The sequence below is a fragment of the Fundulus heteroclitus genome, chromosome 7 (genome assembly GCF_011125445.2).
Source record: "Fundulus heteroclitus isolate FHET01 chromosome 7, MU-UCD_Fhet_4.1, whole genome shotgun sequence".
Lineage (NCBI taxonomy): Eukaryota > Metazoa > Chordata > Actinopteri > Cyprinodontiformes > Fundulidae > Fundulus > Fundulus heteroclitus.
Window position 1 is genome coordinate 12,795,746 of NC_046367.1, and position 27,793 is coordinate 12,823,538.

At 41.6% G+C, this 27,793-nt stretch overlaps 1 protein-coding gene across 1 annotated transcript in view; it reads left to right on the forward strand.

Annotated features, from left to right (window-relative positions):
* The window catches only part of xpo4 (exportin 4), a 67,220-nt gene that overhangs the window by 24,659 nt on the left and 14,768 nt on the right, over nucleotides 1-27,793 (forward strand). Inside the window, exons 7-11 of the mRNA XM_012880072.3 lie at nucleotides 3,426-3,538; nucleotides 17,820-17,977; nucleotides 24,567-24,741; nucleotides 26,400-26,576; nucleotides 26,687-26,829. Coding sequence (XP_012735526.1) covers nucleotides 3,426-3,538; nucleotides 17,820-17,977; nucleotides 24,567-24,741; nucleotides 26,400-26,576; nucleotides 26,687-26,829 — 766 coding nt within the window. The remainder of the gene's footprint in view (nucleotides 1-3,425; nucleotides 3,539-17,819; nucleotides 17,978-24,566; nucleotides 24,742-26,399; nucleotides 26,577-26,686; nucleotides 26,830-27,793) is intronic.

Below are 27,793 nucleotides of genomic sequence, written 5' to 3' on the forward strand. Positions count from 1 at the left end.
GCTGAGCTAACGAGCCTTTACCTGCAGCAGCAAGAGTAGCTTGGCTTGTGGTTGTGTTTTCCTCGTCGCTCTGTTACGAGCGACAACGAATCTGATTGGTTCATTTGGCCCGTCTATCACCAACATAGGCCAATCAGCTAACCAGTATTTTCGCCCCTTCCCAAAGTTACTTCAACGGAAGGTTTCCAGATGGATATGCGGAGCAAATCTATCTGGCGGAGTCAGGTAAACCGCTTGCAGCTTTAATCTCCAATTGTTTTTTGAATGTACTGGTTGGTTTAGCACATAAACTCCCAATAACAGTCATTAAAGTCACTGGTTGGAGGGAAAAGGCGCTGTAAGCTGTTTTGTGAGTGGTGTCCCCATAGGATCACGTCTCAGAGTTTGTAGACCCCCTCAGTCCCTGATCAGACAGCCTCCCATAACGCGCTGCAGGACCGGATAAGCCATGCGTCGTCACACCCAGGCTTCTCCTGCTTTTTTTTTTTCTTCCTCTTATAATTGACTTTTTGAAATGGTTTTCCTTTAGCTAGTTGCAAGTTTGTTTGTTCTAGACATTAAGATTCACATTGAGCCCCTCTGCTTGGAAGGACTTAGCCCGTGATCCCCTGCCATACACCCTCGGTTTTACAGAGTCCCTTAGAACCTTAAACAGGTGGCAGCTTTTGTGCCCAAAGTGTGGCATGCCGTGTCGTCGCGGGGCGTGTGCACCAGGAGGGAGGGAGGGAGGGACTGCACTGGCGTCGCAGGAATGCGTGACCTTGCCGGCCTCTGCCGCCGTTTGGCTTTGATCAAACATTCCTCTGGAAGTTTCCGCCTGCCGCTGTCACCGAGCTGCAGAGCAGCGCCGCCGGCTTATGTGGGCCACGGGGAAAACGAGGCTTTTTGAAATGCGTTCATTTTGATGGTAGAAATCTAAACTGAAAGCAATAATAAGGATTAAGTTTGTAGCTGGGCTTAAAGTTCATCTGGAGGATTGAAGTCCATCATGGTATTGTTCCCAGTGAGGCATTGTGGGAAATAGTTTCAGTATCGTTGCTAATATAACTCAGTAAAAACAAAAAATCTAGATGGATAAAGCACAAAAGTTTTCACTCTTAAAATAAGTGTGGATAAAAGTTATTCATTATATAGATAATTCCAAGCAGGTATAAAAACATAATTCTTGATGAGGTTGAGTGTAGGATGGGTTTTTCTGGATGGCTCATTCTCTAGTGGGCTAGACATATTTTTTTCAAATAAATGTTTTTTAGTTTTCACAAAAGGTTTTATGCAGAGTTTGTAATTTTATTTAGTAATTTTCCAGGTCTAAGTAAGCATGAACAAAATAATTTTTAGTTTCAATACTTGCTACTTTGTTTTATCCTTTTCCTGGATATAAAAACTCAAATCTCTGGAAAAGGAAGACTTTCTTTACTGTTTTGAATTTAAACCTTAACTTAAAGGGAACATTTTCAATGCTTTGATCTGGATGTTAAACTATAGCTCTGCTTGGTTGTCAAGGCACGGCTTAAATACCTGACCAAAAATCATTTTTTTTTCTTTTTGTTTTTTTTTTACACATAATATAAGCCAGTCAAGATTTTGACACCTCTTTTTGAAATCGCTGCTGTTAGAGAAATGTGAAATTTAAGAAATCCCCACCAGGTAAATGTTTTGAACAGACGCTGGGCGTTACATCACGTTACCGGTTTGCAGTTTCGGTCCTTTTGTCCTTTTAAGAAGAATCCCTCTGCTATTGGAGGCTTGGTACTGACCACGTTTCACTTCATTTGGTCCAGGGTACCAGCTGTGACGGCAGCGTTGAGGTCATTTTCTCGAATCTACTTAGATCTGCTTTAAGGAAATCTCCATCTCTACAATAAAGGTCTGCTAGTTTGTGTTATTTTGGTTTGCTCAGGAATCTCAGTAGGTCTTATTTTATTGGAACAAGTTGGCCCATGAAGAACTCAGACACAAAATCAATAGAGAGTAAAATCTTCTCTATATTCTTAATATACCTTAGATGTGAGAATTAACAGAAAAATCTCAGTCAATCATTAAAACCCTGATATGAAGTAGTGAGTACGGTGCACGAGCTGGAAATGATTGATATGGAAGTATGGATGGATGGATGAAGTGTCGTCACACGTGAATGGGATGAGGCTACGACTTGGCAAAGAGGCCAAATCACACGTCCATCTACAGATTCTTCAAAACATGCAGGGTTTTAATCGGCGACTCTGTATGTCTTCTGCCTGGGAAATAGTTGATATTGACTTTTCAAATAAACACTAAAAGGAAGAATTTTCTTTAGGACGAGGTCCTTTTTTAACTTAGTGTTTCTATTTAGCTTTTCTAAGGGACAGTAACGAGAGGCAAGAGAGCTCTTTAGTGTGCAGAGTTGTTCCTGCTGGGAAGAAAGTTGTGAGGATGATGCTTTTCATCCATTGTTTGTGGTTCTGATCATTTTTGTCACCTGGCTGCAAGGAAAGTTTCCTGACGAGAAATACTTACTGATATTCAGTGAGCTTTGGTAAGACCTGTTTTTTTTTTCTTCTAAGTAGAAGTTTTGAATAAGAACAGGAAGTGTTGCGGTTGCGTTGTTACAGATCGTGGGTTAAGCACGGCTGGTTGTGGGTGTAAGGAAAGTTTTAAATAAGCACGCTGCTCCTGTGTTGTGGAGACGAGGAGAGATTCTCATCCGGTCGAACGGAAAACAGACATCGAGTTTTTAAACGGGCTTAAAACCGTCCTCCTCCTCAGGTGAACGAGAGATATCTGAGTGGCAGAGCGGACGATGAGCTGAGAGGTTTTAAAGGTGATGGAAAGACGGAACAGATTTCATCTTGGGAAGCGGACCGTCGGAAAGCCCCGGCGATTGGCCGAGGAGGCGGCGGAGAGGGGGGGGGGGGGCGCGGTTCAGGGCAGTAAGGAGCCACGGGCACTTCTCCCAGAGCAGCGGAGGCTCAGATCTTAAGGAAACAGAGGAGAGAAAAGGGAGAGCACAAGCGGGGAGGGCCGGGAGGAAAGGGGGTGAGCGAGAGGACAAGGAGGGAAGAGGCTGTCAGGCGAGTCGGGGGGGGGTATAGACTGGAAGAGTCAGGGAAAAACAGAGGAACGAGACAGGAGGGTGAGAAAGAAGGAAGGATTTATCCGTGCGGGTAAACGCTTCTGCAAATAAAGATCTGAGGAAGGAGCGAAGACAACAGAGCAGATCAGGAGGGAAGGGTGAGAAAGCTCAGCTCCATTGTGAAGAAGAGATTGGCAGGATTAATGAGAGGAAGAGCAAGAAGCTGCTGCCAGCCACACAAGAGGAGACTCACATAAACCAAACTAACCATTGAGAAGGAGCTGTTGTTTTTTTTTTTTTACTGTACTCCTCCTCCTCTTTCTTCTTCTCCTCCTCTTATTGCTGTTGTTGGCCTTAACCAGCGGTGGATCACTAGGGCGCCACTACATCGCCATGTTCGAGGCCACGCAGAACGTGACGCTGAAGCCTACGGAGTCCTGGAGGGAGGCGCTGCTGGACACCCGCGTCATGGACCTCTTCTTCTCTGTGAGTATCCCTGCAGTCCTGGACCTGCTTAGTATCTATTGTCAGTGTTCGCTTCATCACACCTTCACCGTCTAGCTAAAGGTTGTAGTGGCATCATCCTTGTCTCGTACCTCCACAGCCACCAGAATCTCTCAGCAGTATACATCTAAGTTACGCTGTGACAGCTTTTTACGGTCTGGATAGTTTTTCTCTCTAAATTTTGGGTATTTTTCTCACGTTTTCCATGAAATCTTCGTCTCACACTACAGCAGTTCTCTCCTGATGGTTTGTTTATTTCACGTTGGGGCTGCAAGTCCTGGTTTAACCTTCCCCTTCTGGGGCTTTCTAAGTTTGTTCTTCTTCCGCGGCTTTCCTGAATGCACCATTAAACAGATTTATGGGTACTTTGCAGTGGGCTCATGTTACCGTGTTACCGTACAGAAGACCGCCCGGTGAAGCAAATGTGTATTTTAGTGCAGCGTGTTTAAAGAGGCGGCCCACGCTGGCCCGAGCACATGCTGTGGAATCGAGGAGTGGAACAAACTGGTCAGCTCCTCTTCCATTAAGCATCCGTCCAAACCTTCCAGCTGCCCATCGCCAGAGATCGCTCCTCCTCTTAACCTTTTAACAGCCTTCAGGCGTATCCTTCTTTCAGCTTCTGGTCTGCTTCATCCAAATACTGCTTAGACGCAGCTGCTGTGGATCAGCCTTTTCTCCCAGATCCTATCTTAGTCTACAGAACAGCGGGGTGGTATACTTCTACTTTGAGACCGGTACTAAGCAAATTAAATGGTGAGCAGCAATGACACAGTAGACTCACCCCTTAATCGCGGTTCGTGTTGTCGTCATCCCAACACAATGGGATTTGATTTAGTACACGAAAAAAGGAGAGAGAAGAATCCACCTAATAATTAGATATAGTTCAAGAAATCAGCTGACCAGAATGGGCCAGGATCCCTCACAAAACACAATCTTCTTACAGTCAGTGAACGCGCCATACAGAGGCGCTATTGATGTGGATGCTGTTACTGAGCCAAGACTTTAACGGTCCGTTCACAACGAACCTGAACAAGGCGAATGGAGCGAGTGATTGGCATGTTGTTCCTGTGTAGGCGCGTTCAGCAACGCATTAAGATAAGATAAGATGGTCTTTATTGATCTCACAATGGAGAAATTCACTCGTCACATCGGCTCATACAGAACGCTCCCAGATGCAAAAAATGCCTTTCAAGCGACGCAAACGGCGTGAATTGGTTGAAATTTCGCTCGAGTTTAACAATCTGAGCCTTTGTGTCAGTTCACTTTGCAGTAAAGGTGCTCCTCGTTCATTTATTTAAGCACAAAGTGTTTGTGTTGTATATTTAGACGGTACAATTAGGCTAGATTCCCATTGAGCAATAATGGATTTACTGACCGAAGACGGCTGTAAGCTCGAGTCCTGGAAAGTGATCTGTCCCCCGACGTGGAGCAGCAAGTCTCATGCTGACCCGCTCGGTAAAATCCATCTTCGCCACGTTGAGTTGAACAGAGAAGAGGAACCGGCAAGCGGATAGACGCCCCACCAGCGAGCCGGGCGAACATTCGCTGAGTTGTCAGCGCGAGGTGTTTGCGAGAGAGAAGGGGAAACGTCAAGCCACTAACGGCAGACAATGTGAAACATTTGCCGTGTTCGGTGTGAACGTACCTTAAGACGGCTGTTCTCAGTACAGCGAGGTGAAGGGAAGCACAGAGATGCAACTTGGAGTCTGTGGATTATTCAGGGGCAAGAGAGTGAGACTTTTAGGAGGTAACAGGAAGGCTAAATGTATTTAAGCTATCAGCCTCTCATTGTTTTAGTTGGTTGGCAGCTTTTGAGTGTAATTAAGGATCAAATTTCTCTAGGAAAGCGGTTCTCAATGAGATGTGGTTCAAGACCCACCATCAGCCCTTTTTCACAGCCATGGAGGTGTTTTTTATTCATTTATTCCTGCAATAATCAGATCAGAGGGCTCACATAACAACCCAATCTCTTGCTGTTTTCACGCAAAATAAAAGAAATCCAAAGGGTGGCTTTTTGTTTGTTTTAGATAGAAAAACAGGAATCTGCCACAAAATTCCCTCGTGATGAGAAAACCACTCAGCTGTGAAGAGCTAAGTCACCCTGAGATGAATGAGATCACAGATGAATAATGTCTGAACAGCTTGTTACAAATCAGGGGAGAAAACACATTGGCCTGTTTGCTCTGTATTTAACTCAGATCCCTTATTTTAAGATGCTTCATTAGAAATTTCTGTCAGTCTACGTGATCTGGGTGAAGAAATGTGACACTTATTGACACTAAACACTCTCAGTCTGATTTCCGAGGGTTACCCATACACCTTCACCCTGAATCTGTGGCATTTAAATTAAGAACAGCATATATTATTCCACTGAGAAATGGGACACTGTTTTAAGAACCTGCAAACATCATTCATGCTTTTTTTATTTATTTTTCTGTGTGTAAACATGTAATGTGACTAGAGATGCTTCTATGTGTCATGTATATTTATCTTCAGTTCTGCACCAGTCATCAACCTACGCCAGTTTTTAATCCTTTTCAAGGCAGAACAAAACTAAAACATGATGCATCCAAATAAAATAAAAGCGTGGGGGAAAATAGTTTTACAGCTGACACGTTTTAATTAAAATTTGCAAATCATGCAAATATATTGAAATGCATTACTCTGCACATTATATTTGATGTGATTTTAAAATAATTTTAAATTGCGAAATGCAGATTGTGTCATTTGATATGGTTATTGATATATGAATTACATTTGCTAAGAAAGTGTTCATACTTGTGATTGGATTTGCATTTGCACCTTTAGCGCCTTTTCTGCCAGCTTAAGTCTGCTGACATCTTTGCAGATGCCAGTAGACAAAAACCTTTCTTTAAAAAGTTTGCAAAATGCAAACCAATCCATTTATAAAGCTGCTTGAGCAATCAGAAGACCGGCGACAGGTCGCTCTGGTCATCTGCGGTGAAACCAGTTTATAATGTGTGATCGGCGGTGCTGTGCAGATCACACAGGCCCAACCGGAGGCCCGATTGTCCCGTCCCGCTGTCTGGCTCGGAATAAAAATGTTTGTCATTTTTCCGTCGGTCCTTTTTCGCCGCTGGAATCTGCAGGATGTGTTTTGTGCTGGTTTCAGTTGTCAAGCCTCTGGTTTCATCTCTCGCCGTTGGTATTTCTAGTAGCTCAACTGTTTGTTGTTGTAAGGCTGCCGAGGCACCGTCAGCTGCCTGCGTGTGTTCTACCTTCCTCCTCCTCATTGTGTTGGGTTCATTTCTGTGTCTGCCCGTTTGGGTTTGTGCTGTCAAGAGGCGTGTGTGTGTGTGTGTGTGTTGGGTTTAATGGCGCCCTTCGCTGTCCCAGCTGCTGTGTTCCCTCAGCTGTGTGTGTGTGTGTGTGTGTGTGTGGGTGGGGGGATGTTACAGGCTGGACTGGATAAGTGTCTGTCGAGGGGGTCCTCAGAGGCACGTGCCATCAGGGTCGCGGTCCATTGCCGACCAGTGGCAGGATTAGAGACTGGCCCCAGGATTAGGGGCCCCTGTTAACAACCCCAGTAACCCTACCATAACACACGCGTCCTGTCTCTCTTCCTCAGTGGGTGGACGTCTGTCAGCCTGCATTATATGGCTCCTGTGCTTCACCACTGTTGTTGAGAGCTAACAAGAGACTGTAGACTCCCCCCATATAAAAACCTTTTTCTAACCACATGGGACAGGTGGTATGGACTAAATATCTATATATCATAAATGCTGCTCAAAATGGTTAGATGATACTGGACTACAGCGTAAGAAACTGCAGGGACTGAAATGCTTTGTGACCTGAGCCCTAAACTCAAGGAAATGTTAGTTTACCACTATCTATATATATATATATATATATATATATATATATATATATATATATATATATATATATATATATATATATATATATATATATATATATATATATATATATATATATATATATATATATATAAACAATTTCTGTTCCTTCAGAGCTGCAGGGTAAACTAAACCATCATCTGGGGGGATAATTCAGCATCAGTGTATATCACAATATAACTATAGTCAGTAACTGTGAAATTACCTTTCCAATATTTCAATAAACGTTACAGTCTGTGATCACAGCATTTGTCACTGGCTGACGTTCCAGGTTTTATGTAGTTTTGTGTTTTTAAAACAAGTATTTCTTTTTATAAGCATTCCAAAAAAAAAAAAAAAAGGTAAAAAACAAAGCAACTGGACTTGTTTTTCGTAGTTGAAGACGTTTCGCTTCCTCTCCAGGAAGCTTTCTCAATTCAAAAAGTCTGGAGTAATGTGGAGTACCAGGCTTTATAGTACTGCCTAACAAAGGCCTTGTAATGGCTTAGATAAAATGCAAATTCATGTTTACATGCTTCTCAAGACGGAACAAAAGTAAAACATGATGCATCCAAATAAAATAAAAGCGTGGGGGAAAATAGATTTACAGCTGACACATGTTTTGAATTAAATTCGCAAACAAAGCAACTATATTGAAACGCATTACTCTACACATTATATTTGATGTGATTTAAAAATTATTTTAAATCGCGGAATGCAGATAGTGTCATTTGAAATGGCAAATTTGGGTGGCCCCTGTTAGATAACATGTAAATACATGTTATCTAAGCCATTACAAGGTCTTTGTTAGGCAGGAGTATAAAGCTTGTTACTCCACATTACTCCAGACTTTTTGAATTGAGAAAGCTTCCTGGAGAGGAAGCGAAACATCTTCAACTACGAAAAACGTAGTTGAAGATGTTTCGTCCAAAAAAAGTCCAATTGTTGTTGTTTTTTTCCTTTGTTTTTTTTTTTTTTTGTTTTTTTTTTGCTTTTTTGGAATGTCCATGACCTGGATGACTGAGAATCTTCACCAGCATATTTTTATAAACATGGTAAAGGCATCTGTCGTGGGCTTTCTAGGCAGTCTTCTGAGGCATTTATTTTGTTTATGTCAATACTGTAATTATTTTGTATCGACCGAAATTAAGAAATATATTGTGATTTTGTTTTTGTTTTTGGCCCTATCGCCCAGCCCTGCCATAATCTCAATCTAAATGTTTGTAGTAGGGCAGCTGCAAAATGTGGATGTAATATTTGGTATGCTGTAAAGTGTTTAGGTGCCATGCATTTAAAGTATTTAACCAGGTGGAAGATGAGCTGTCCTTCAGCCCCACAATCTGTTACAGATGTTGGTGACAATGACCCTGAAGGTCAACGCTAATATGGGAACACTGCGCAAATTTGGACAAATTTAATCATAAAATGTATCAAATGTTTGGTTTTACATTTATCTCTACACACAGCAGACCTTAAACAAGAGCGCTACCACATGCTAGTGGCCTACAGGGGGCGCTAAACCTGCTGCTAGTGGCCAAAGGTTACATACTGTTGCTTTAAATATCACCGCTCTGCATGAAAAATTCAATGAGCCTAGGCAGAGTGGGGAAAAAAATACTTATTTTATGAAGCCAAGAAAAATCTTAAATACTGTCTAACCTTTGATGTTTCATGGTCATAATCCGTGTTGGAGGGAATATGTCCTCCATTTTTCCTTAGTTACACAGCTTTTTTATAAAACAGTTTATAAAACAGTGTTGTTGCCTGTGCTCCAGAAGTGATGCATGTGTCCAAAAAAATAAACTAAAAATGGGGCCAGAACAGAGGGCCGTGGCATGTGGGCTATTGTGATATGTAGTGCAACTACATGTCGTGTTGCTTAATCATAGTCAATAATTACAGTTGTTCATATTTTGAAAGTTGTAGCGTTTTTTTTATTTTTTATTTATCTTATAGAACCAACAGTGAAAATAATGTTCAAAGAGCAAACGTTACATCTTCAATAAACACTGTTTTGGAGAATTTCAAGCTTCGATTTGTGTTGCTACATCGTCATGAGCTGTATTTTTTATTTTTTTATTTTTTCTAAAGAAAAGCTTAATACATTCTCCATAAGAAGAGAGAAATGTTGTTTTGTCTTAGTTCACAAGAACAATGTTGTTTTTGGTCAAGACAATTAATACTTTACAAGAACTCAAGTACCGCTGGAAAGTCTTCATATATCTCTCCTACTGCAGCGTTTGTATGTAGAGTTGTTGGACGCGGCACAGGAAAATCTTCCAGATAATGTCTGAAAAACAAGCTGCAAGAAGCAGACCACCTTCTCTAACTTTAAGAAAACAGATTTGTTGTTGCAGCCTTGACTGGTGAGCGGTTTTGCCAAGTTTCTTCTCTTTTGCCTGCTATAATTACACAACTATAGACGTCCTCCTAAAGATGAGGCATGTCTAAACTTGCCTGCTTGTTGTGCTGCTTGCAGCTGTCCCTTTAAGATGAAGCAGACCCCGTGGCTTCAGCTGGAGTGTTAAACATGAACAGTTCTTCCCATCAGCAGACGTTTAAGCTAAATAGAAGTGGCTGAAGGCTCAAACTGTACAGCAAACCATCAAAGCCAGCACATATGCTTTTTTTTATTTATAAATCAGAGGCCAGGGAGATTGACAATCCCTACTGTGCTTGTGCTCGGCCACAACACATCACCAAAGAAGAAATCAAAAAGTTGCGTATTTATTTTTCGGGAATTGTGAGTAACATAATGACATTATTAAATGCTTGCTAAACAATTTAATAGCACATGCCATCCATGTCTTTTTATATGTGAAACTGAAGATTACCACCTAAATACAGACAAATGCACAAATATAACTCCCTGTTACACAGAAATTACCGAATCAATACAGAGAAATGAAATGTTTACATCTATGCAACAGTTGACAAGGCAGAATAATATGAATTATGCCTGAGATGTAAGGTTGAGTGCTTTAAGATGCACTCTGTAGTCTCGATGTTTGAGACTTTTATTTTGAAGTCAGCGAGGATCTAATTTACCCAGGCCGGTTTGACAATAAAAACAGACCGCTGGTCAGGCAGGCTGACCACATGGTTACTGAAATACTGATAAAACAGTATGTAAAGACCCTGGTAGAGAAAGAGGGGGAGAAAAGTGAGAGAGCGACGGAAAACGGTTTGTTTAGCACTGCGAGTAGCATGACGGGCTAATGCCGCGGTCTCAAGCTCCAGTCCGCGAGGCCCTTGTCCTGCAACGTTTAGATGTCTCTCTGCGCTTCAACACACACGACTCTGATATGAGCTCATTAGCAGAGCTCTGCAGAGCCTGACAGGATGCTGGTGAGGTCGTTTAGCCATTTGATTCAAGCGTGCAGGCCGAGGGACACGTCTTAAAGTTGCAGGACACCAGCCCTCTAGGGTGGGAGCTTGAGACCACCAGGCTAATTGTTAGCCACTCACACTGCTATGGTTGCCATCTGATCGTTTCTGGGCTTTTTGTTTTGTTTTTTTATCAGCGTGAAAATCAAGGGCTATTTCACTGGTGAAGGACTCAGGACTGCAGCTGAATGCTGCAAAAAGGGAACTAAAAAGTAAGTAAAATGTTCTTGAAATGAGTGTTTGTCCTTGATTTGAGCAGGTAAATAAGATTATCTGCCAGTGGAATGAGTATTTTGACCCCTAAAATAAGATAATTAGATCTACTGCACTTGAAATAAGATGGTGGAGGTGAGTTTTTCCATTTTTAAGTGCAAAAATCTCATTCCATTGGCAGATAATCTTATTTATCTGTGTTCAAGGACAAATACTCATTTCAAGAAGAATTTTCTTACTTTTGGTTTCCTTTTTGCAGTGTCCACCTCTGGTTTATAACCCGATGTAACCTGAGCAGCTGGAACGCATATTCCTTAAAGCAGTTTAATTCAACCGTAGCATTGTAATAAACATTTTGTGGATGTTGTTGGTAGACGTGGTAACAGTGTTGCATTAAAGCATCAAAAAACGAGTATGAAACAGATTTGAAATTCCCTTTTCTTTTCTTTTTTAGCATGAGGGATCAGGAATGGTCCTTCAGTCCAGTTATAGCTGTGGGATTCTGGAAAGGGAGAGCACAGATATAGATGAGGATGTGAATAGGTTATGGTTTATAAAAAGAGAACAACAAGGGAGCGAAATAAAGAAGTGGGGGAAAAAAAAATCAGCCTGCAGAATGAAAAAGGAAGATGGAGGGAAAAAGATGGACCTGACATAAGGAGAGAGAATTTGTGGATGTAATTTTCAGTAGCAGAGGAGTTTACAGGACAAATGGCCTGTTGGAGATGGAAAAGTAGAAATACGTTTATTCTTCCTTCAAAGTAAATGCAACACCACAACAGAAAAGACAGAAGGGGAAAGGCAAGTTGACAAAAGATCCTCACCAAACGAAATCACCTGTAGTCAACGCTTCAACAATACGCCGTTATTTCAGAGAGTAGCAGCATTTTGGGGATAAACTGTGGATGCAGTACAATCCGTCTGGTTAAAGCCGCCCCAATAATTAGAACAGCTCCATCCAGACACAGCCTGACGTTTACAGTCTGAACACAGACCCATTGAATTTTCCTTGAAAAATTTTGCTTTCAGGAGTTTTTTTTATTTTCAAAAGGTTTTGACTTGAAAGAAAGGAAAGTAATTTATGGAAATTGATCTGAGCACTAAAAATGATGTGTGCTGAAGTAAAAAAAAAAAAATAGAAGTATGAAGAGAGAAAGAGAAGCTCAGACTGTTTACTCAACAAACCCAATCAGTGAGGAGTGCCGGGGCTGATGAGGCTGCAGCAAAGCCCTGCAGGCTCACAGTAACATAATCTGTGAGAGAGACTGATGGTGGAAAAGACAATAAGTTGGAAGCAGAGTGTTGATTTAAAAAAGAACAGAAAGATGAGCCTCTTAGCCCCCCTGAGGTAACAGACACCAGCCTTTGTCTGCTATAAATATCATTCGCACTGCCTCTCTTTCTCTCTTCCTTTCTGTTTCCCTTTTCCAGCCTCCCTTTCTCCTGCATTACTGTGTAGCATCTCTTCTCTTATTTTATCAGACTTTGTCCTCTGTGCAGTCGTCAATCTTTAGCAATGACCCTTATTCTACCCTCCGGATAATTCAAAATCATTTTTTTTAATCTTCAATATATCCAGGTCTGAGGTTTCAGTAGTTATTTACAGAAAAATATCTGCTTTGCCAGGTTGCCCAGATCCATTTAGCTACTAATTTCCTTAAATAGAAATGGGAACCAGTTCAACTTTATCCTGTTCCGCAGAATAAATTTGTGAAGGTGAGCCCTTCTTTGGTCCGCCTGGCTTTTTATAAATCTCCAACCAAGCCAGCCATGCCCAGCACAGATGAGCTTTCATAAATGGACTTAAGGTTTCTAGATGAGAAACATTAAGCCCCTTTGAGTCATAATTTCACCTTGGAAATTCATCGGTGTCTCTCTGACCCCACAACAAAAAATCTAACCTCACGTTTATGTGGCCTTTTGATTTGCTGCCAGTTAAATCACTTGTCAGCATCATTACAGCATCAATGCCTTTGCTGTTTGAATGTTGAGAATTACATTATGTTGTAGTCTGGTGACAATGCAATAAATGAAAGCATACCGGATGCTCTGTTAATATAGGTTTATCTGTACTGTACTGTAGATATCAGGAAGATTAGATTTCCCTAATCCAAAAAGAAGGGTGGACTAGTTCTGTCTAACCTCTGCTTTGATTACCGCATTTCAGTCCCTGCAGTTTCTTACGCTGTAGTCCAGTATCATCTAACCATTTTGAGCAGCTTTTATAAAGTTTTGTATTGGGCAGGTAACTAAAGGATTTTTATATGCAATAAACTAGTATCATTTGAGCTGGAGGTTCACAAAGTATTCCCATCCTATCACTACCCTTTTCAGATATTTTCAGGTCAGACGTTTTCTTCAATCCCTTCTGTCAAGACTCTTTAGAACACAGTTGGGCTTCTTGGACCGTAACAATCGTCTCTTTATTTACAATAGATTAAATGAAGCAACTCCAGCCCTCTGTGCAGTTCTCACATGCACATTTTAAATTTCTCAAACTTTAGTTGACATGCCTGCGTGAATCCTTACTTTGGTAAATCCATTCTGTTATAACAACTTAAGGTAGCACACAGGCCGGAGGTACCTGGGCTCAGGTCGTCACTGTGACAGTGTCATGTTTTGATTTAGCAGATTCTTTTTTATTATTTGAGGAGGTCTTTCACCTACTGAATGAGATCACTGACCTTAAACCGACCCTTAAATTAACCCCTTTATTTGCTCTCGTTGGTACAGCAAGTGAGAAAGAAGGATCCAAACATTTTAACCTCAACATAGATGCACTGTATCCCTTTGATCTTCAGTGACATCCACCGGGTTCATTATGAGGTTGGTCCACCCTTCACAGCTATACCAGCTCCAGCTCTTATGGGAAGATGTTCTTCTATAATCCACTTTACATGCTGTTTATATATCTTGAATTGCAAACAGAAGAAAAGTTTATTTGTGAAAATCTCTCTGGGATTTCATAGTCCAATTGAAACCCACACAGTTGCATTCATTTTCAGGATAGGATTTTTCCTGTGAACACTGCTTTTCCAACTTTTTTGGTGAGTTTACACTTTCACGCCAAGTTGTATTTTGGGATGCATTCTTACATTCATGCATATCATGCTAGAAAGGAGTTTATTACAGCCTGTTAAAAAAATCGACAATATGTTGAGAATAGCATTAAAGCAAAAAGAGCTCTGGTATCAGAAAAGTATCGGCATCACCAGATACCCAAATTCTGGTATCGGAATTGGATTGAAAGTGTAAAAATGTGGATCGGTGCATTCCCAGCGTCAGGTGCTTCTCACTCCTCCAGTGGAAATTCAGACCAGAGCTGAATCATTAATTTGGCCCTTTGAACAATTCCTCAAAGAGCAGCAAAGACCACTGGACTGAGACCAAGCCGTGTTGATGCATTCATGTCATTCGCATGCAGCAATCTCTCATATTAATATGTTCCTGATTCTTCCTTCAATCCCGCTCACTGCATGCATAAATACACGCGCGGCGCTCGCTGTGTCTAACTATAGTCAAACTCGAGGCGACTGACATTACTGGCATGGTATGGATCATTCGGGGGAAGCAGCTGCTTTTCCAGAGCTGGCGCTGTTCAATCTGTTGGCCTTGTGCTGCTCTCCCACTCCTCCCGCCCCGCTTTCTTTCTCACTTACTCACCGGTTACCCCTCTCGCCGCCTCCTCCTCCCCCGTCCTCGCGCTGAGCTCTTCCAGAGGATGACTTCACGCTCTGGAAGAGAGCAGCAGCACTGAAGGCTACAGCGTGGTGGCTTTAACACGCTAGCATCTGAGCGGCGTGGCTCACAACCAAGTGGGAAGCAGGGCAGCGCAGCTGTAGATCAGAAGGAGAGGGGAGGACGAGTGTGGGAACGGAGCAGGAAAGAATCCGGAGGAGCGTACGTGAGAAGGGAGGGGGAAAAAAAAGGGGGGAAAGACGGGGAGGATGAAAGTTTGAATGCTTGGGTGATGGGGCCATACGCTGGTCCGTGCGCACGGAGTCGGCTGAAGATGCACGCGCTCTGGATTTATTAGGATGCTTGGAGACGCAGACGAAAAAGCAGAAGAGAAAAAAGGGGAAGAATCGGCAGGGAAAGACGCGAGACGTCACAGCTCCGCACATCTGCACCGAGCCGTCAGTGGAAACACATGTTGCTGTGATGACTGGCCGCGGTGCCGCCGCCCCCACCGCGCCGCGCGCTTCTCCTTCTCTGAGCTCCTACCCAGCATGGCTCCTCTGCTGCCGGAGCGTGACAGCTCCACGCCGATCAGTGCCGGGGTCGGACGTTTGACGGGAAGCTCCGGACCGTACGCAGCGGCAGAGTTAGACCCTTCCTCTCAGAGTTTGGTCGAGGCCGTCGGCGCTCCGGCGAGCGCAGCAGTCGTCTGACTCCAGGGGGGTCAACCTAAAGTCAGACAGTTGGAGACTTCACAGCACCTCAGTTTGCTGACTTTTCTTTCTTTCCTTCTTTTTTTTTTTTGCATCAGTGAGTATTAAGCGGCTTTAACGGATGTATCCAATAGAAGAACTTGGCCGATGTACTTTTTAATTTTCGGTCTAAGGCTTTTCTTTTTGCAATGCAAGATATTACTGGGTGTCCGGGTTAAAAGTTTATGTCTTAATGCCTTTAAATGCAGAGTAAGGACAAAAGTTATCTTTAGGTAATCAAAAATAAATAAAAAAATTCACTATGACAAATATCTTGGGCTGAATAGATTTTTGCTTTTAAGATCGAAAAGAAACTTTCAACGAAAGGGAGGGATTGCTGCAAAGCCATGTACAATGCAGACGACTCTCCCTGTAGCTCTACGCTTCTCCAGGAGTGAATGCTGCTTGTCGGGACTTTGATGCAATCAACTGGTTCCCTTATATAGGACATTTTTGACCACACTGCAAAAAGGGAGCTCAAAGTAAGTAAAATTTTCTTGAAGTTTGTGTATTTTTCCTTGATTTGAGCAGGTAAATAAGACTATTTGCCAATGGAATAAGATTTTTGCACTTAAAATAAGAACAATTCATCTCCATCATCTTATTTCAAGTGCAGAGTATCTAATTATCTTATTTTAGGGGTAAAAATACTCATTCCATTGGCAAATGGTCTTATTTAACTGTTCAAATCAAGGAAAAATATATAAATTTAAAGAAATCTGCACTTTTACTTCCCTTTTTGCAGTGCAATCTGTATAATCTGATTGAATTTGACTTTGTAAAGTGCTTTGAGATGACATTTCATGAATTGGCTCTATATAAATAAAACTAAATTGAATTGAAACACCACATTGAGCTAAATGTGCAGCAGAAAACGTTAATCTTTTCCTTTTAAGTTTCTACTTTATCAACTTTTTCTGCCTTCAGCGTCAGCTAAGACCCCAGCTGACGGTCACCACGTGTCATTTGGTCTCTGTGCTCAATAAATCCTAAACAAAAGGCTGTAATTTGTAAATTCATCAGATTTTTCACATTCAAAAGTATATCTGCATAAACAGGCCTCGCATTAAATCTAGTGAGCATTACAGAATGTGGGGAATTAAAGCAAAGCGTCAAATAGGTCTGCATTACAGGGGGAATATGATGTTTTGGCTGCAGTAGATTATGTGAAACAATCTGGGACGTGGGCGTTGATTTCCTTCAATGAGGTGGTAAAATTAAATAAAAACAATGGTTTGCTTTCTGCAAGATGTTTAAAATATTAAGTGTTTATTTTTTTCTAAGAGGCCATTAAATAAGAACTAAATCAAAAAATAAAATTGGTGCAAGGTACAAGTTTCAGCTTTTACGTTAAGGCTAAAAAGATTTTCATTATTTGCATCAAGTTAAATATATTACAAATAAAATCAGCATAAAACACCGTTTAGGGGGTTAGGTTAAATTTCTTAGCTTTTTAAAATTAGAACAAGCGTCAAAATCACATGAAAGGAACTAAGCCTGGTGTGCCGAGTTGTCTGCCAGCGTTTTTATAACTCTGTGCTGGTGCTGCTCGGCCCGATCTAAGATGCACGCTGTAAAGTTTACCTACGGTGGAGCTGTCGTATCCTGCCTGCTATCGGCACTTATCCTCCCCGCGGTCACCAGACATGTTTGAAACCAGCGTCTGTCCGTGGTACGACCTTCTTTTCACATGTTTTTCTGTCTAAAACGTGTCGCTGTCGGCTGAAATGCGGATCACCTGGTGCTGTCCTCATCCCTACAGACGCATCGCAGCAGACCGAACACACACACACACACGTCTAAATATACAGGTATATATTTTTTTATGCGGTGCAGGTTAACAAAGAGCAGGTTAAGTTGCCTGATATCTCTATTTAATGGTCATCTATTGTCTTTTTTTTTACGACAGACATAAGTAAACTAATAAAATAGGTAATAGATAAGCAGATTGGTTTACCAAGTCATGACCAAATGATTAAAAATAACCTGTTAGAGCCTGTAGGAGGGTCTGTAACTTTCTAAGTGAATCCCAGCAACGAGCCTATTGCTTGCACAAAGATCTCCTCTGCAGGATTTAAAGCAAAGTTCTAAAGAAACCAGCTTACAGGAATCAGTAGGACCATGCAGGATGTATTCCTTTAGATTCTCTTTTGCAACTAAATTCACTTCCTTTAAAATGTTTGCTTTAGGAAACGATGAAAAAAAAAAATGTTCTCAGGAGTTCCCAGAGTTGACTAATGGGTCTGCCTGTGTTGAGTTTTTAACCTTAAAGATAAGAGGATGAGATGTTATAGTGACGTGATCCGTAAACACTTCGTTCGTTCTGGGTCTTTTTTTTTTTTTTAAGTAATAACGACGTGTCTGTCTGTCCTGCAGATACACAGGAAGATCCGGGAGGACTCTGACATGGCCCAGGACTCCCTCCAGTGCCTGGCCCAGCTGGCCTCCATGCACGGGCCCATCTTCCCAGACGAGAGCGCCCAGGTCTCTTATCTGGCTCACATGGTGGAGGGCCTGCTCAGTATGATCAACGGGTGAGTGGGAGGCCTCCAGCCTTTTCTCTCACTCTAGATTCACAGCTCTCATCTTACACCATTGATGCTTTCCTTGACGTTTCCAAGCGTGATTTGCTGTTGAAATTAAAGGATGTCGCGTTAAATCTTCTTTTGAAATCTCTGTTAGTTTTATTTATAGGCAACACGGCATGGTAACATTTTAGTGTTTTGGCTAGAGTATATTCTGTCCTTGACGGTGGCTGTTGTTGCATTGACGGACCCGTCTGCAAGCTCCCCCTTCTTCTGCCGTACACACGCTGCTCCAAAGATGGCCACTCTGCTCAACAAAACTATATTATGCAGCTGATTAGAAACTTTAAAAAGTATTAATTTGATAACCACCCCCTTTTTCCTCAAAGGTTTCATAAAGAGATGCTCTATCAGTGTACATTTATATAATTCAGGTTTGTACGTCATAAGTATAAAAACTAGCAATAATTCATCAACCAATAACGATCAGACTTTCAAACAAAAAAACTTTTACAATTCCAGTAAAATGAAAAGGTGAAAGAAATATAGTCCCACTTTGTCCAGTTGATACAGCTAAAGTTAGACAAGCCCCCCTGGCAGATTTTGCTTTAAAAATTAGTTTAATTCAACCGAAAGGTTTGTTTGTGATAGGAAATAATATACAAACCCCCAAATAATAAAACTACGAAACAGGAGCATCAGATTTTTACATTTAACTAAAATTAATGCCATGACTACATTGTCCTGGACAGACTGCCATCATAAAGCAGGACTTCCCAGTCTGGTGTCAGATGTTTTTCATCTGAACTCTTTTTCTACGATGGGATTCACGTGTTTAGGTCTGGTCAATCTCTTTGGCTCACATTAAGAAGCAGCTTGGTATTTTATTTAGCTGATATTTCTGCACGGGCCAGCGTTGCCGAAATGGGATTAAGGCGGGATCTGTTTTTGAGTGTTTAGGATTTTTTATTTTTACATTTAGATAAAAATCTTATAGATCACCTGTAATTTGTTCATATTTACAGATGAATACTGAGGCGGGTTTAGATGGATTTTAGTTCACGTTTGAACCGTAGAGGGGTGTGTATGTGTGTTGTAGCTGCTGCAGTCCCTCTGTTTGCTCCGAGTCTCTGATGATCCAGAGACCTGCGTCCAATTACCTTGTTTGTAAAAACAAATAGTAACTTAGCTTTTTTTCCTCTTTTACCTTTTTGTACGGCTGATGGTTTTCGTTAACATTTTGACAAGTCTTAGGTTTTCTAACGGGCAAAGCCTCAGCGCTGACAGGTGTGGCTTAAGGCGAGACTTGCGGGGACTAATGGAAAGCTGCCAGGTGAAAGCAGCCACCCCATAAAGCCAGACGCTGCTACAGCGAGCAGCCTGAGCTGCTGAACCCTGAATTAGCTGCTCTCTCTCTAATGTCCGATGCTTTTAAGGTAAAAGCCTTCCTTTTATTGGCCTCCATCATTAAACCCCCAACAGTCAGAGCAAAGGGTGAGGGAGCTGGAGAATGTCATTATTCAGTAATTACTTCAGTCTTGGAGCCAGCTCAGAAACTGAGGAATAAAGAGTGTGTATATTTTGTCCAAGGTTAGTTTTCCTTTGTTGTTGTTCCTTTTAGGAGGGTTTTAATGCACTGTGCCAAAGACCGTCACATCCTTGGTTTTTACCTTTATCTCTGTGAACAGACAGCTTTTCAGTACCAGGATTTAACGTTCCTTAAATTCAGAGACTCGCCAAGCGTCGGCGGCCAACCTCAACAGTAGGGGGACGCACATTGAACCATTTCAGCTTTATTTACAGGAGGTAATTGCTTGTTGAGTCTCAGTTTTAATGCCCCCCCTGTTGGATCACGGGAAACCGTCTTCCATCTTAGTAACAAATTGAATACATAGAGTCACCAGTGATTTATGTTTCCCAGATGCCTCTGAAACCACATTTATACCACAGTGGATCAAATTATTATTCCCACTGCTTTGAAACAAAACAGGATTAAAAAGCCACACTAGCTTTCCTTTAAACATGGGCAAAAACTGGTGTGTTTTCTATCAAACAGTTGTCCTCTAATTGAACACAGAGCCTCCAGACCCTGTGAGGAGCAATGCAGCCGCTTTGCTGTATGAATCACATGCTGCAAGTTTTGTTTTTCAGTGCTGAAAAGGACATTTTTTCAGCAGACACTGTTATTGGTAGACTTAATACAAATGATTTGAGTTAGAGGAAGGTTTAACCAGAGATGCACCAATTAGATCCTGTGGTTCTGATTTCCCAAATTCGTTTTTTTTTTTTATTTACTCAGCCAGTAGCAATTTTAGCCAGCTGTGATTTCTCTTTAATGAACCAATGTCCAACATTTGTTCTGGTGTTCCTGTGGGCTGTCAGTAATTACCTATTTCAGGAGTGGAGGTGACTTCACACCATGTGTGAAGGGCGGTTGATGTAAAACAAGGTTTTACTCTATTTGCAATGAAGACATTTATACGTTGATGTTTTATTCTGCTGATGGCATCCTAAGTTGGTAAGCTTTCATGATTTGGGAGGTTGGAGCTTGTTACTCAACATAAAGGTTTCCAAAAGGCTTCAGACGTGATGCATTTAAAATGAAAGCTGAAGTAGTAAAAGAACTTTACTGTAAAAAGTCTAGTTTTCCTGTTATCTGTGAAGATAAATCCGGATCAGTTTGATCAGCTGGTATCCTGCAGCAGATGTCTCCTTTATGCTCTGAAAACCCCTAAAACTGGCAGGGTGCAAACGGAGCAGGACCCAATAAAACGTAACTCTTCGTTATAGCCTGGATGAAAAGCCATCGTCTTCCTCAGAAGATAGTTTGCTTTAAAAACCTTATTTTACGAATTTTGTGCTTTCTCTGAATTCATTTTAAACCCCTCGTTGATCAGAAAATATCTGACTGCTCTTCCCTCGGTAACCTTAACACCGCAAAGCGTTAGCTTAGCATGATCCGTTTGTGGTTATAATACGGAAACACACATTTGTTTTTCTAAACGGCCTGTCACCAGTCAAGCGGAAAATCATCTGATTTAGCCTCTCAGTTCTGCATGTTTTGCCAGCATATCGCCTCGTTGGAACTGGTTTTCCTAAACAAATACTAATCGGTAGCTGCTGCCTTTGTGTAGCTTTTAGTGCTATTAGACAGTATAAACAGAATCTCACAGCGTCGCTTCACCCTATAAAATTTAACCTAAGAGAGGGCGGCACAGTGATATCACAGATTCATCATCATCACAGCAGCAGCGGACGAACCGTCTGGGCCGCGGTAATGTTAGCCGACTATAGAAGCAGCATGTTTCCATGATCTAAATGCTAGTGATATGTCTAGAGCAGGTTGCTCTGTTATGCAACACATCATGCTTTTACGAGGGAGTTACGATGTTCTGGTAAAAGCAATAGGAAACTCTACCGCCGCTCAACAAGGCAGTGTAATTGCCGAAACAGAAACCTATAGATGGATGTAATTTCTTCAGTAAAAACAGTGTTTGAATGGAAATAATTTTTCTTTCCAGTATCTGATCCAAGTGCTCATAATCTGGTGTCTGTTGGCATGAATCCAAAGAAGGGAAGCGTTAATTCTCTACACTTGAGTATTGATCGTGTGCCGCCCCATCATTGCAACCTTCACCCACATTATCTGAGGTCTCCTGGTGTCGCGCGGCCCTAAGCGGAGGTAAAGCAGAGGGCTGAAGTGTTTAGTTGCCTCCAGACTCAGAGGTCAGCCCCAACACAAGCAGCTCTCAGCTGATGGTGATGTCAGTGGGTTTTATGAAACGTCTGTATGGACTTACAGTGGGGGGGTTTATTGGATGCAGATGTTTGTGCTGTGAAACTAAACACGTTTCTTGTAGTAATACAGCAATGTTCTTTAGATACAATTCTGCAGTGATTATATTTCTTAGCGATTAAGATTCCTTAAAGTGATAGGGGGTAAAAAAAGGATAATTAGGTCTAATTGCGTTCAAAAGGTTTGTATAAGAGGGATGCGTTTGTTTTTTGTGGGGTCTGTCTCTTATTTCGTTTAAAATAATAAGCACAGTTAAATTGATATGAATAAATGGCTTCACACACCAACCCAGAGGGGCTCTTTTTCTCTTCTGCGCTCTCCTGCTACGTCTTTAATCACCTATTCTTGGAGCTTTTTTCCACTTGCCTCATCGGAAAACCATGCAGAGAGGGACGGCCGATCTGCAGCGATTGAACAGCCCTGCACGCAATTTAAGCTCCATCTGATAGGGTTTAGCGAGGCTTCTCACACAATGCAGCTATTTCACTTGGACAGAGCGAGGAGGAGAAGAATGTCACTTTAAAAGAGGCAACACAAACAGTACTTCGCTTTTTTTTTTCCCCCCACAAGTTTTCCTTCAGGATCTCTTTAATCTGTCAGTCATGATAAAAAAAGAACTTCATCTTTGATAATATACTCAGCTGTTTTAAAAAATAACCTTAATATCAGATGTTCAAAAACCCACCAGAGTCTTCCCTCACTGTCTCTTTCTGAACTAAAATGCTCAGATGCTGCTAATCAAGCACATAACCTTTCAGACCGTTTGTATTCGTCCTCTTAGGAGTGGATGGTCCATGAAATTCACACCAAAGTCAGATCTGCGACGCTCAGAGAAGTTAGAAAATTCCCAAGAGCCACATCTGTTAGCGTGTTAAATGTTTGTGACTATTGGAAATGGACTGAAAGAGTCTGGCTAATTTGAAAGGCCTCTTCGTGTCCTAAGAAGGTGGCAGCTTGAGTTAGATTTTAGGATGCATGTGAAGACCTCTGCCACAACCTTCATTGGACAGATGAGGCCAAAGTGCAGGTGTGTGGCAAAAAACAAAGACGGCATAGCAGCACAACGCGACACCTTGCACTCATCAAGTCCCAGAGATTTCTGTGCAAACCCGTATTGGAGAGTCAGCTGTGGCCGTACGTCCACCACCTATGGCTTGGTCCAGTCGGGTCAGGGGACAGAACAAAGATGGCAAACACAGCAACAGATCTGCAATAGACTCTTTCTGTCAAAGTCTGTTTTTAAAATTTTGATTTATTTCACACTTTGCTAGTTGGTGCCTATTTAGTTTAATCAAAAGCTGAATATGTGGTGTGAACGCCACATATTCTTTAGATCTTTAGAGCATATTTGTCAGTAGTGGTTAACCGTAAAAACTCAGGCTTGTTTAGATAAATACAGAAACGCTGCTTATGTCAGTTATTCTTTATTGAGTTTGGGGGAAAACTCAAAGCTGAAAGATCATTTACATATGTAGGATTTTATTTATATATTCCCCTACAACATTTACCTAAAGTGTGTGTGTGTGTGTGTGTGTGTGTGTGTGTATATATAAATAAATAAATAAATAAATAAATAAATAAATTATTATTATTATTATTATTATTATTATTATTATTATTATTATTATTATTATCATTTTATTTGGTTTTTTTTCGTTTAGTTTTTCCCCCCTACAATAATCTTTGGGGAAATGAATCATACAGGGCCATAAATAAAAACGTTTATATGGAAACTAAATTACAAAACATTTTAAGAAATAAGAAAGTAATTGTCACTTAGTCATAAATAAGTTATTTTTAATCAAATACAAATGCTATTGATACAGCTACGTTTATTAAAATTGATGGACAATGAAAGTTCTTTGTGTTCCATCAATCTCTTTTAAATCCACAGTGTTTAATTAGCGTTTTTGTGTTGGCTAAACGCTGCTGCTGCTTCCGCCACCTGATTACAGGAAGGAAATGATCTCGTTCTGTCGAGCTTCAACCCGTCATCTTAACTCGCTCTGACTTTCCAAGAATAGTCTTTAATTCAGACTTCTGGACAGGCGGAAGTTGGAATCGGTCTGAGGACGTTACAAAATGAGAGCACAGAAAATGCGTTAAAACGTAAGACATTTTTATTCTTCTTTTCTTTATTCTGAGGCACCACGTTGTGTTAGTATAGGGTGCCAACAGTTGTAAAGCTGATGATGTAAGTTCAATACAAATGTTCAACAATAGAACATTTTGTATCGAAGCACACAAACCCACACAGCTATGAGGATGAAGCACAGCTTTGCGTCTGCATCTAATGCGACCAGATGTGGAAGCTCAGGTGGAACCGATGCTTTTCCAAAGCGCCGCGACATTTAGAGGCCTCCATTAGTTCAGAGTCGATGTTCCAGGATTAACTTCATTTTCACGGCGGCACAGATGACCTTAAAATGACCTCAGATACAGCTGTGGAAAAACTCTGGCGTCAGGCTGCCTGCCAGTTTCAGCTAAAGATGGATTTCTATATTTTCTTTATATCTTTGTCACCAGTGGGTGAACTGGAAAATGATTTGAGTCCAGCCTCAGTCTGCAGCCTGTCCTCCCTGTTGTCAAAGCAAACTTTGAAACTAAACCAAGAAAAGGTGTTTTTTTTTTTTCTCATCTTGTCTGTTTTTTTTATTTTTTTAAGGGAAATCCATTCCTTTTACGAAGGACTAAAACACAGCTAGCAGATGGTTGCTATAGAGCCTTCCTTATATGTAGCGTGTATTTTATGTCTGACCTTCACTAGCGGCTGAGCTTTCCGTATCTGATCTGTGTCGTCAGGATTGAGATCGAGGACTCGGAGGCGGTGGGCATCTCCAACATCATCTCCAACCTGATCACCATGTTCCCCCGGAGTATTTTAACGGCGCTGCCCAGCGAGCTCTTCACCTCCTTCATCAACTGCCTCACGCTGCTCACCTGCTCGTTCGGACGCAGCGCCGCCCTGGAGGAGGTGGTGAGTGGCGTCTCCTTCCTCGCGTCGTCTCGCCCGGTTAAATGCGTCTTGGAGTACAAACTTAAGTGAACGTAATGCAGACGAGCCTGAAAGGCAAAATAAAAGTTGTGCGTTCCCCCTGGGTCACCAGAGCCAGGAGCGTCAAGCAGGTCCGTTGTTTTCCAACATGGTAAATCTAAAATTCTGTGTTGTATAGTAACAAAGTAAAAATACTTCACTACTGTACTTAAGTATGTTTTGGAGTACTTTATACTTTTCTCGAGTATAACATTTTTTGATAACCTTTTACTTTTACGTCACTATATTTCCGAACTTAATTGCATACTTTTATACGTTTATACTTTTAAAACTTTCATACGTTTTCAATGTTTGGTTTAGTTACTCGTTACAAAAAGAGAGAGAGAGACTCACACACGCAAGTGTTTTGACCCCACCTACTGATTGACTGCGACAAAGTCTGGACTTGCCTGACCTTGTTCATCACCACCAACAGGATAAGAAGCTGGTTCAGTGGTAAAGCAGGTTAAATTAACCTTGTGGTATGGGTAAAGCATCTGATAGCAGAAAGTCCTAAATTTCTTAACTAAATGATAACCTGCAGGTGTATCTATTAGCAGGTTTACCACTTCCTGTAGGTTAACTAAGCCTGGTTTATCACTTAACCATGTTCTTAGTATACACCCCCTGGTCTAAATTTTGCCTGCACTTGGTTGTGTATAGCACTGACTTTACTTGAAGAAGGAAAACTGAAAGCTTACAAAAAGGTTGTATTTTCTGTCTAAACTTGGTCTAAATTTCTCCTGCACTTGTTTGTTTATATTATTTTAAGTGAATTTGACTTTCAAAGTTTACCAAAATCTAAAAATGTCATTCAAACTGTATTTGCTTTGTTTTACTTTTTATTACATTACTTGAGTACATCTATTTTTACAGTAATTTTCATACTTGAGTACAAGACATTTCAAATACTTTAAGACTTTAACTCAAGTAACATTTCAGTCAGTGACTTGGACTTTTACCAAAGTCATATTTTGGAGAGGTACCTATACTTTTACTTGACTCCGAGATTTCAGTACTTTATACAACACTGCTAAAATGCGGTCCGGAGGCCATCGATGCTTCATGGAGTGATTCGGTCCGGCGGTACAAGTCTGAGGCTGATGCTGGTCAGCTTTCACTGACAAATGTAGAAATGATTAAAACAGACAGCGTTTGTGTCTTGTAGTTGCCATGTTTTTTGCACAGCTAAAACAATTAACCATATAATTAGGAAAGTACACGCCTTTTAATTACCATATTTTCTTGAGGTTCTAGTTTTAAAACATTATCTTTTGTGTCTGTGTGAATTCTGAGCCGGTGTGTCACCAAAATTTCATTATGTCAACATATTGGCAGTAAAAATTGTTGATTGTTACTTTTTAAAAGGGCCTTTTTTTAGGGTTTTGTGATTTACAGATCCCTTTTCCCACATAAAAAAAAAACCTGTTCCATTATAAGATGACATGTTGAATTTATTGGTTAACGGATACAAATCAGGCAAAAACACAATGACTCAGGAAGGAAAACTTTATAAATTTGTCCTCAATGGCTAAAGCTTCGGTAGGCACTGCGCTGCGTGGTTGACCCCGTTAACCACTGTCTGCTTTGTTCCCCGTCAGCTGGATAAAGACGACATGGTGTACATGGAGGCCTACGATAAGCTGCTGGAGTCGTGGCTGACGCTGGTGCAGGACGAGGAGCACTTCCCCCGCGGCTGCTTCGTCCAGCCGGCCATCCAGGTCTTTAACTCGTACATCCAGTGTCACCTGGCCGCTCCCGACGGCACGCGCAATCTGGTGAGACCCCATAACGTTACGCTGGATGATACGTAGCGGGTCGTCTGCCTCTTTCCCACCCCTGATTTGTCCTTCTTAAATCTCGGGGGGGCTGCCGCAACCCGGAGCAGTCTGTAAACGGACTGGCGTCGCACGAGGAGGAGGAGATCAACGAGCTGCAGGAGGATGACAGAGAGCTGTTCTCAGACCAGCTGTCGAGCATCGGCATGTTGGGCCGCGTGGCTGCAGACCACTGCATCCCCCTGCTCACCAGGTAAAAACCCCCGCTGCCCTGCTAGTAGACGCAATACCCTTCAGATTCCTGGATTATCAGGCCTGCCCATGCTTGCTGCCTCTGGGAACTTCTCACGTTTTGTCACACTGATCCTACAGCCACAAGCTTTAACGTACTTTAGTGGGATTTGTGTGATAGACTGACATAAAGTTGTGTGTCACTATTTATTTATTTTTTTATTTTTTTATTTAACCTTTATTTAACCAGGAAGTCCCTTGAGATTAAGATCTCTTTTTCGAGGGAGACCTGGCCAAGACGGCACACCAGTTAAAATACAAACAGAAGTACAACATAGATAAAATCTCACATAGAGGAAAGACAGTTCACATAGGGCAGTTACATTTTTCAATTACATGACATTTTAACATGGCTTTAAATTCATTCAATGGGATTAGATCATTTAAATGGAGCAAGTTTTGTAAATTATTCCAAGACCATGGAGCAAAGTAGGAGAAGGATTTCTTCCCCAGCTCAGTTTCTCAGTTTCTTCCCCACTATGAAGGGGGCGGAAAAGATTACTTAGGTTCCTGTGATTTCTGCAAATAAAAACCTATAGAGTGAGGTTTGCATTTATTTTCAGCCCGTTTCCCTCTTATGGAAGTCACCTAATGAGTGACTGTAACAAGAATCTATATGTGATTTATTCTCAGTATAAATACAGCTGTCCTGTGTTCCTCGGTTCTCATGAAAACCAAGCAACACACATTCAGACACGTGGAAGGAGGTTCTCTGGTCAAATGACAGCAGAAAGTAAAACAGCTCATTGTCCAAAACACGCCGCCTACGCAGTGCAACAGGGTGGTGGCAGCATCATGCTGTGGGACTGCTTCAGCAGAGAGGAGGAGGCAGGTCACAGCTGATTGGCTGACGGATGCAGCTAAACACTGGAAGGTCCTGCAGGAAAGCCTGTTTAAGGCTGAAAGGGACTTATGGCTGGCTCAGA